Genomic DNA, 10086 nt, shown 5'->3' with positions numbered 1-10086 from the left:
TGCACTGCTTTGCTTTCAGTAGAAAATGTATTTCTATCTGAATCTTGACTAATTCAAGGAAAACCATCCATTACGCGTGAGCATTATTTAGATGAATGCATTCTATTATATGACCAGACAAAAAAGTAGTAGGCAGAAAAGTTTGCCCCACTAATTGTTAAGAAGTTTAATTGCATTTAGATGCACAGTTGAATTCAATAAGATCGAGCACAGTCCAGAAGATGATGATCCTGTCAATTGTTTGCAAATAATTTTCCATTTAATCTGTGTAGGTATCCATCTGGCTAAAGGCTGAAATGCAATGCTGAGATTTAGAATAAGCACAAGTAATGCATGTTTCCCCCCCACATTTTGTTGCACTGCATGAAATGGAACTGCCCATTTCTTCCCAAAAGAAACTGTCTCACTTTTAAAACAGGGGACTGACAATTCTCATTCACCACATTTAGTAATTAGCACTTTACTGAAGAACAAACTTTAAGCTTCAACAGTATGAAATGCATAACCATATATATGAATCTATGTGCATAAACATATATTTACTCTGACTGAGGACACTTCTTCTTCCTCCATTGTTACTTCTTGGGGAATATCTTGAACGGGAGAACTACTTTGAAATACATCCATCTCTTCACTAGATTCATTTTCTTTGCTTGCTGTTTGCTTCGATCGTCCAGCTCCTCTAAAATGGAAAGCCACAAACCAAGTGATCACTAAACACTTTAAGTTTAAGCAATGAAGAAAGATTTGGGGAAAGGATTAGAGACTGTCTTAACATCTAAGTAATATTAAATTGTTATTTTCTGTGAACCTTATTGTTCTGACAGGACATTCTGAGCTATGAGACATGTTTTTTGTTTGTTTTTAATTCATTTAATGCACCCTTTGGTAGAATGACATCACATCATACCCTTTCTTCTGCTGAGAAGGTGGCATTTTTGGTGGTCTTCCTCGTCTTTTCTGTGGTGTAGATTGATTGGATTCAGCTGTACTTATTTCTGATGATTCAGATCTGTTTTGGAAGGATATCCAAGTCACCGTGTCAATTTAAAGTTAAAAATGTTTAAAGTTAAATAGCAGACCGCTGAACAAGGACTTACCTTTGTTGTGATTTTTTTGGTGCTTTGTACTGCCGACCTTTTGATTTCTGTTCTATGCTGTCTATTTGCCTTTCTTCTTCCTCCTCCTCCTCCTCCTCTTCTTCCTCCTCTTCCTCTTCCTCTTCTTCCTCCTCCTCCTCTATAGGTTTAACTGGTGCAGCTTTTTTTCTCCCTCTTTTAGAAGTTTTTACTGTTGATTCTTCTTTTTGTGTGCTTCCTGTAGCTGCCTTTGGAGGCCTGCCTCTTCTTCCCTTCTTTGGTGGGCTGTTTTGTTCATCTTCACTTTCTAAGATACTCTCTTTTAATCTCTTTTCCTCTGACCACTGGGGTTCCTCAGACTCTGAAATAACTGCTGCTCTTTTTCTTCCTCGCTGACCACTTCTAAGCTTTGGTTCTTGTCCTAATTTGCTCATTTCATCCATACCCAACTTCTCGTCAGGATCCGTAATCATTTTCTTTCTACTTCTGGGCTTTTCCAGCTCTGACTGAGAAAGAAAGAGAACATTATTTCATCCATCAAATTTGTCTAGATCTTACTTATAAGAAAATACTAACAAATCATTCCACAAATAAGCTGAAAAAAATCCTATATTTTAACACTCAAAAATTGTATTTTTCTTTATGGCATAATAATATAAAAACTGGCCAGAAGGGTAGAATAAAGAACTTTAAGGAAGTACATATTTTAAGGCACTTTTACCAAACCTTGTGCCTTCAGATGCATAGTAAGACTGCCACATCTCTGATTGCTTGCAAAAAAATCTTCGTATTTTTTTTTTAGTTAATGTTACAATTAATTGAAAAGCAATGCTATTAATTCTTACAATTTCAGAATCATCTCTTTTGTCATTCTTCTTTCCTGGCAGAGGTGACGTCATTGTATAATCTTCATTTTCACTGTGGTCTAGTTCAGTGCTATCAAGCCTATTATAATTGAAATATGCAAAATTATTAAAAATACATTAATATAACTTTGAACACTGAGAACAACTTCAGGGTAAAATATAAAGCAAAAAATTAAGTATTACAATTATTTTTATCAGGTAATTGTTTTTTCATCAATATAATTTCTGCCTCAAAAATAACCCTATCATTAGGAGAGGAAACTGGGCTACCCAAGGTCAGGGAAGCAGGGAGATTTCCTTACACTGTATTTTCATGGATAAACTGCACTGTCATTGTGGAGTTCTTGGTGCTCTCTGAGCTTGGTTGTTTGCTTGCAGATGTTACCTTACCTGAAAGAGTAATTACCTGAAAGGACAATGAAGGGAGCAAAATGAAGGGAGCAAACCTCACACTTGCTTGCACTGATGATGTTATCTAGTTGGGCAATAAAACATCTGCAAGCAAACAACCAAGCTCAGAGAGCACCAAGGACTCCACAGTTGAACCATGAGCTACATATGCTCTCTTCTATTGGAACTACATTGTCATTACTAAATTGGCAACCACTCATTTATAAAGGGTAAGGAAAAGGCACACGCGCACGCACACACACACGCACACACACACACACACATATTAGGACTCAGCTACTGCCAAATAATGCCTAATCATTTGATCTTACTGAAAATTAAGCTAAATTCCATTCCCCAAATTCTGTTTATAGGATACATTTTATCTCAATCTTTCTATCAGCAATTGCTTTCTCCTGCAATAAAGCATTATATTTCAGCATTGCCTGCATCATTAAAAGTAAACTACTGCTATAGAGCCAGTTTGGTGTAGTGGTGAAGGTACCAGGCTAGAAGATGGGAGACTGAGTTCTAGTCCCACCTTAGGCACAAAGCCAGCTGGGTCATTTTGGGCCAGTCACTCTCAGCCCTAGGAAGAAGGCAATGGCAAACCGCTTCCAAAATGTTGTCAAGAAAAATGCAAGGACTTGTCCAGAGAGTCACCAGGAGTCAACACTGATCCAAAGGTGTGCACACACTTACACACACACACACCCCTCTATTGCTAGTGTTCTTCTTTCCCTGAGAAGTGAATAACACTATTCATTTTATACAGAAAGCCAAGAAAATGCCAGATTCTATCTTTCTAATATTTCTACATAGAATAGAATAATTACACTATGTTCCTGAACTGTTCTCAGTCTCCTTTAAACATCACAGGAATACACTGGATTATCCAACAGTAAATGAATAACAAACTATTACCATACAATATTTAAATGTGTCAGAAACTAGATGCAAATCAAACATTTTTAATATTTATTGTTTTATTCTTCTACCGCAGATTTGGGGCTCATAGGTATTTTGTCCTTGTTTCATACAAATTCTGCCATCTCTTTCTGAATGCAAACAAAGTTATTATACTGTTGTAGTTTATATCCCGGTTAGCTACAAACCCAGTTTGCAATCATGATTATTAGCAGGTTTAGAGCTAAACATTTTTCCATTCAAAAGAAAGGAGGCAGAAGAGGAAGAAGAGTGCAAACCCATTTTGTAATTAACGAAATGTGTAATTAGTAAGATGCAATCCAGATCAATTTAAGTCAGCCAAAATACAGTTTTTATGAACTATTTTGTATCAATTAATACAGCATTTTCTCTTTTAAAAAACCATTTTTCATTTAGCAAGTTAATTTGGAAAAAAATACTTTTCAAGGCAACCCAGAACGGTTTATGGAGAAATAGCTATCTGAACCTATGTAAACCTATGTAAATCGGTGTAAAAATACAATGGTATAATACAATGATTAAAACAAATTAACCATTCATGCTGTATAATTCTTCAACATAGTTAATACAATGTACCTTATTATTACACTATCTTCTGAACTAAAGAATATCACTTATACTAATTCATTCATTTTATTTAACAAATGTAGACATTAAGATTATAGAAGAAACAAATACAAAATGATATAAAACCAACAATCTACTACAATAAAAGATATAACACCACAGTACAACTACAGGATGAAATGATGGGAGGAAGGCAACCAGTTATAACTATTTCAGATACCATTTTTTAATTTCTTGTTTTAGTAGTTTAGCTGTGAATTTTGCTGCATCAAATGCAAAGGAAAACGGTGTTCTGAAAGTAATATTAATATGAAGAAGCAAAGTCTTATCTAAAGGCTATTAGTGACCTTTGTATTACTTACCTTCCTTTGATTCTTCCAGGTGAGCTTGGGTTTGAATTGCTACTGGCATTGCTTACAGTTTCCATCCGAGAAGATTTGGATTGAGATTGCTTGCCTGCTGATGAAAGAGGCTTATTAACAGCCCCAAGAACATTGGCTGCTTTGGGCTGTAAAAGATAAAACAAAATAGTTATCCATTTAACCTATATATTCTTTATTATGAGTATATTTTCTAAAATAAAAGACAAAGCTTCAAATTCGAAGTTTATAAAATCTTCAGAGTATCTTCTTTAACAGACATTCATAGTTTGAGGGAAAAAATCAGCTTTAAATCAATGTTAGCCAAGTTAGTAGAGAGCCGGAAAGAGGGAGGGTTAAGGCTCGGGCCTGGGAGCCAGAGGGAGCTGTGGAGCATCTGCTACTGTTTCTGCCGTCACTGCCCAGACCCTCTGGGGGGGAGCGATAGCCAAAATCAGTGACCTTGACCGTCAGATTGAACCACTGCGGTGCTGTGAATCATCAAGGAAAGTGAGGTCAAAGCCTTCTGTGCAAAGGCCAGAGAGATCTTGGTGGAAGAAAGTAATGTCCAGAGAGTAGATTCCCCAGTAACAGTTTGTGGAGATATCCATGGTCAGTTCTGTGACCTTAAAGAGCTGTTCAGGGTGGGTGCTGATATACCTGAGACCAACTATCTTTTCATGGGAGACTTTGTTGACTGAAGCTTCTACAGCATTGAAACATTCTTGCTACTACTGGCTCTCAAGGTCCGTTACCCTGACAGGATCACCCTTATCCGTGGCAATCACGAAAGCAGAAAGTCACCCAGGTATAGGGGTTTTATGATGAGTGCTTGAGAAAACATGGTTCTATCACTGTGTGGCACTACTGCACTGAAATCTTTGACTACCTCAGCCTCTCTGCCATTATTGATGGCAAGATTTTCTCTGTCCGTGGTGGCTTATCCCCATCCATCCAGACACTGAACCAGATCCAAATGATAGATCACAAACAGGAAGTCCCTCATGATGGCCCCATGTGTGACCTTCTACAGTCTGACCCTGAAGACACTACAGGCTGGGGGTTGAGTCTTCGAGGTGCTGGCTACTTATTTGGCAGTGTTGTGGTGCCGCAGTTCAGCGCAGCAAATGATATCAACATGATTTGCCAGGCACATCAGTTAGTCATGGAAGGATACAAATAGCATTGCAATGAGACATTTCTTACTGTGTGGTCAGCCCCCAACTATTGCTATTGCTGTGGGAATGTTGCAGCCATCTTTGAACTGGATGAACACCTTCAAAACGAACTTATCATCTTTGAAGCAGCCCTCAAGAAACCCAAGGTATCCCATCTAAGAAGCCTGTTGCGGACTACTTCCTGTGAATGCTTCTCCTCCTCCCCCTTGCGTGCTTCTGTTTCCTATTCTGGATGGAGTGGTCAGCTTCTCTTTCAGCCTTTGGCAGGCGTTCAGCTCTCTTCTTTCCTTCTCTCCCTTACTCTGTCCCTTCTCAGTTCTGGACCCCTTAGACTGCATTAGCCATCTTTTCCCAACATTGCTGATTCCTGGGCAATCCCTAGGATTGCCATAATTGATACTTCCCCCCTAAAAACACTTCTTAGGATTTCTGCCTGTTGGAAAAACCTGGAACTTTGTTAGCTCTTTTCATGAAAAGAAGTATCAGCCCAGGAATGAAGAAAAGCTGTAGCTCTTTAAAGATCTCTAGTTTTGTAGAGAAGTCACTGACTAATTTCTTGAGCAACTCTTGTTCGGGCTTTTCTACTCACTGAAGCAGCATTGTCCAAGCTGGTGCCCTCCAAATGTGTTGGCCTAAGACTCCCATCATCCTAGCCAACATGGCTATTCTGAATTAGATGATGGAACTGTAGCATAATTAATTTGGAGGACACTAATTTGGAGAAGGTTGTTCTAGAAGAACTGGAGGTTATTGCTACAGAATATACATTCTATAAAGAACTGGATTCAGAAATAAGAAGAAGCCAAATTGATCAAAGAATATCTGATCTTTTTAGGGGAGCTACTTATCTGGACTAATTCCCCACCACCACCATGCCACTTAGATGCTTCCTGGTTTTTTCTTTTTCCCCTTGTCAGCTGACCTTGAAACTCCATGGTTTTGGTGCCACTCTAAGATTTAAGCAAAGAATAGGAAATGCTTCAAACTTTACTGTTTTGGGTTTTATTTATTTATCAAATTTGTCACTGCCCATCTCGTTGAAATGACTCTGGGAGGTTTACAGCAGAGATAAAATTAATTAAAATACAATATAAAAGTACTAATAATAAATAACTTTCAAAAAAGATGAAGAGTTGGTAACTAGTTCAAGGGAGTGTTGTCAGGGTGCTAACCACCCACAAGGATGGTTAGAGCCCATATTGTCTCATGCACACTGGCAGAGCCAGGTCTTTAATCCTTTTCGGAAAGCTGGGAGGGTAGGGGCCTGCCGCACCCCTGGGGGGAGAATATTCCAAAGGGTGGGGGCAACAGTAGAGAAGGCTCTCCTCCTGGGCCCCGCCAGCTGACGTTCTCTCATGGACAGGGCCTGCAACATACCCTCTCTGCCTGGCCAGGTGGGATGGGTTGATGTAATGGGGATGAGACGGTCCCACAGGTAACCTGGATCCATGCCATGCAGGGCTTTAAAGGTGATAACCAACACCATGAATTGGACCCAGAAGCAAACTGCCACCCAATGCAGCTCCCGCAGTAAAGGGTTGCTGGAACACCTACAGTGCTGACGGTTTTTGGCACTTCAATCTCTAATTTGCCTCAATTACATAGAATAGATTGAGCTAAAATAGTAAGTCTTTCTTTTGTGTGCCATCACTCCTGATTCCCACTCTGCTCCTTAAAAACTATATGACTAGTAAGACTGTCCCCACCATACTATACCAAAAAATCCTGAACTTGCGAAAAGATTTTTTGGAGTCACTGGAGATCCTAATGCTTTATGGAATCCATTCAGTTTTGGTGATGAATTTATTAAATCTTTTATTGGCAGATCTGGTTCTCCTACTTCTTCTCCTTCTCCCTAAGTATGGAGATTGGGACCACATCATGCTAATAAGTTTGGCCAACAGGACATGTTTTCTCTTTTCTCTCTGATCTTCTGCCACTGTGGGGATGAGGTAGCCAAATCTATAATTCCCAGGCTCACATTTTCCCTTTCCCTTCTTTACCTTTATTCCTGTGAAGGAATGTGCAGTCCAAGTATCTATTCAGAGTTACGAGTGGGAATTTCCTGTCATCTACCATGATCTGTCTCTTGCTCTAATTTTATTTTGTTTTCATTTTGTTTTTTCTATTTACAACGTTTAGATAAAAAATTATAAGAAAATTAAGAAAAATTGGAAAAAAAAATCGATGTTAGCCAATAGTCTCTAAATTAATGCTGGACTCAAAAGAAGATAGACGGACTAGGGTTTCTCAACTTCAGCAAAAGATTAATCAAATAAACGAAGCAATTCTGCTCCATTTACAATCTGGTTCAGATTTAGATTCATGAAAATTTATATTAGGAACTAACATATGAAAAATTTACAGGAAAGAGTAATTTTTGGCCTTAAAAATTAAGTTCTATATTTAAAATTGTACAACATATATATATTTCTAACTATAAAATTATGAATATTATAGGCTACCTTTTTTTGCAAGCTAAGAAATTCAGTATCAAGATAAAATCTTTATCTTTTACTTGAGTAAGTTATTCACTTAAAATGCAAAACAGAATACTTAGCATGGTTTATTTCACAGCTCAAATTACACATGAGTCATGGAGCCAAACAAGTAGTCAAGAACTCCAAATGTTTCCACATCATTTAAATATACTTATGTGCATCAACCTATACATGTACAGTGTTAAAACATCAGCAGTCCAGCAAGACACTGTTGAATTCAGGCAGTATGCATGTTCCTGCAATATCCATTATTGTTTAAGAGGCTTTCTTGAAGGTCTGGATGTTTTCCTAAAAATTTGCTTGATCCTTGGTGATGCTCTATAGTTTGAACTCCTGTCAATATCCCCCATGTTCCATGTATGATACCAGCTTCAGCTCCACTGGATTCTTACCATGTGGAATACTGCAAATTATCAATCCTGGACTGTACTAATCAGAATATTAAACTGTATCTGAAGTTATTGAGTCCTGCCCTCACTATGTCGTGAAACTCAGTCTGCTCTTGGGCTTTCATCTCTAACATCCTACTATCGTTCAAAGACTTTCCACCAGCTAAAGATTGATGGTCCTGCTTTGTTAAATCATGCCATGTAATCTCTAGAAATGCTTACTGCAATGTAGTATATGTGGAACTGCCTTTGAGAAACTTTAGTTAGTGGCTAAGTTACTAAATGTGACTAAAATATATTTGATAAGATATATTTCAGATATATTATAGCCACATTTAGTAACTTGATTTTAGAAACAGATTGTCAGCCAATGAAGTGTTTTACAAACTGAAGTGTGAATAGTTTTGAAAACACTTCATTGGCTATAAAACTGTTTTGAAAATTAAATCAAACTGCACCTATATACATAAACACTACCTTTCCTCATACATACTTGCATGAATTAGGTGTCTGTCAGGGACCTTTCTCTAGATGTTCCCCACCTTTCATAAGCTTTCCACAAATAAGCAAAAATGCCTAATTTTTGTCCTCTTAGAACAAGGCATTCATTTTTCATTATTGTTTTGGTTTTGTAATTTAATTGCTTTACGTTTTTTATAACTTGTGAACATCTCTAAATTTTTCTTGCAGCAAATAGTCAATTATGAATTAATAAACAAAAATTCAACAACCCTCATTCTAATATATAATTTCAAAGTAACTTTTACTGTAAGGATAGCATTTTATTTTGTGCACATCCTAAGTAAATGTATACAAAATGCCCACCTTTCCTGGAGTAAAAAATGATTTCATTTCTGGAGGCAGATAGTTTTTGGTATTACTGAAATTCTGCAAGGGAAAGGAAGAATGTAGATAAGATTCCAGCCTTAAAGATTAAACAGATATTGCATAATTGATATGCAGTTGCATAACTACCTATAAAACTAATATGAAATTATTTAATTTCATAACTGATACACAATTAAGTGCAGAATAGCACACATGAAAATTATAAATTGCCCTATGGCACTTTAAACAATTTTTAAAATTTTTTGTCATGAAAACTTTTGTAGACTACAGTTTATTGAGATCCAGTTTGATGTACTGGTTAAAGCAGTGGACTAGAAAACAAGAGGCCATTACAGGCAATCCTCGACTTATGACCATTCATTCAGCAACCATTTTAAGTTATGGCAGTGCTGAACAAAGGGATTTATGACTGGTCCCCAAAATTATGGCTGTTGCAACACCCCCATGGTCACGTGATCAAAATTTGGGCACTTCAACTCTCCCCACCCACCTATATCCCCCCATCTATGCCCTTTTGGCTCCCCGCCACCCTGCATTCTGCCGCCCAGCTGACCTTCACCATCTTCATGCTCCTGCTGCCGACAAGGCATGCCTGGCCTGGTCCTTTGCAAGGGAGCTGCTGGCCATGTGAGGCTTTCTTCCCCAGGTCGCCCATGGCAGTTTCCTTGTGAGGCAGCCCCTGAGCTGCAGTGTGAAACCCATCCCCAGCCCAGCAGCCAGTCCAGGCATGCCTGGTCAGCAGCAGGAGCAAGGACAGCAAAGGTCAGCTGGGGCGGCGGAGCGCAGGGTGGCAGGGGTCTCAGAGTGCAGGGTGGTGAGGGCTGGGACTGCACTGGGGATGCTGCGGATTTCCGGGGTATGGCAAGCAGCCCCAGGGGCTGCGCAGTTCTGGGGCTGCTTGCCACCCCACAAGGCAGGGTACAAGGCAGCCAAAAAGGCAGAGCTGGGGGGAAGATAGGC

The 10086-nt window shown here is 38.7% G+C and overlaps 1 protein-coding gene and 1 pseudogene across 1 annotated transcript in view; one reads left to right on the top strand and one right to left on the bottom strand.

Annotated features, from left to right (window-relative positions):
• Nucleotides 1–10086, bottom strand: part of PDS5B (PDS5 cohesin associated factor B) — a 109090-nt gene that overhangs the window by 16055 nt on the left and 82949 nt on the right. Inside the window, exons 29-34 of the mRNA XM_007423510.4 lie at nt 9103–9165; nt 4213–4358; nt 1925–2024; nt 1101–1585; nt 911–1012; nt 544–682 (exon numbers count right to left, since the gene is read on the bottom strand). Coding sequence (XP_007423572.2) covers nt 544–682; nt 911–1012; nt 1101–1585; nt 1925–2024; nt 4213–4358; nt 9103–9165 — 1035 coding nt within the window. The remainder of the gene's footprint in view (nt 1–543; nt 683–910; nt 1013–1100; nt 1586–1924; nt 2025–4212; nt 4359–9102; nt 9166–10086) is intronic.
• On the top strand, nt 4838–5574 carry LOC103067677 (serine/threonine-protein phosphatase 4 catalytic subunit B pseudogene; annotated as a pseudogene).

This window comes from Python bivittatus, unplaced genomic scaffold, assembly GCF_059951505.1.
Source record: "Python bivittatus isolate LINGU-HERP-01145 unplaced genomic scaffold, Pbiv_v1 ctg000340_np1212, whole genome shotgun sequence".
NCBI classification, from domain to species: domain Eukaryota; kingdom Metazoa; phylum Chordata; class Lepidosauria; order Squamata; family Pythonidae; genus Python; species Python bivittatus.
Note: the sequence above shows the minus strand (reverse complement) of the source record. Positions and strands in the feature narration are given on the sequence as shown.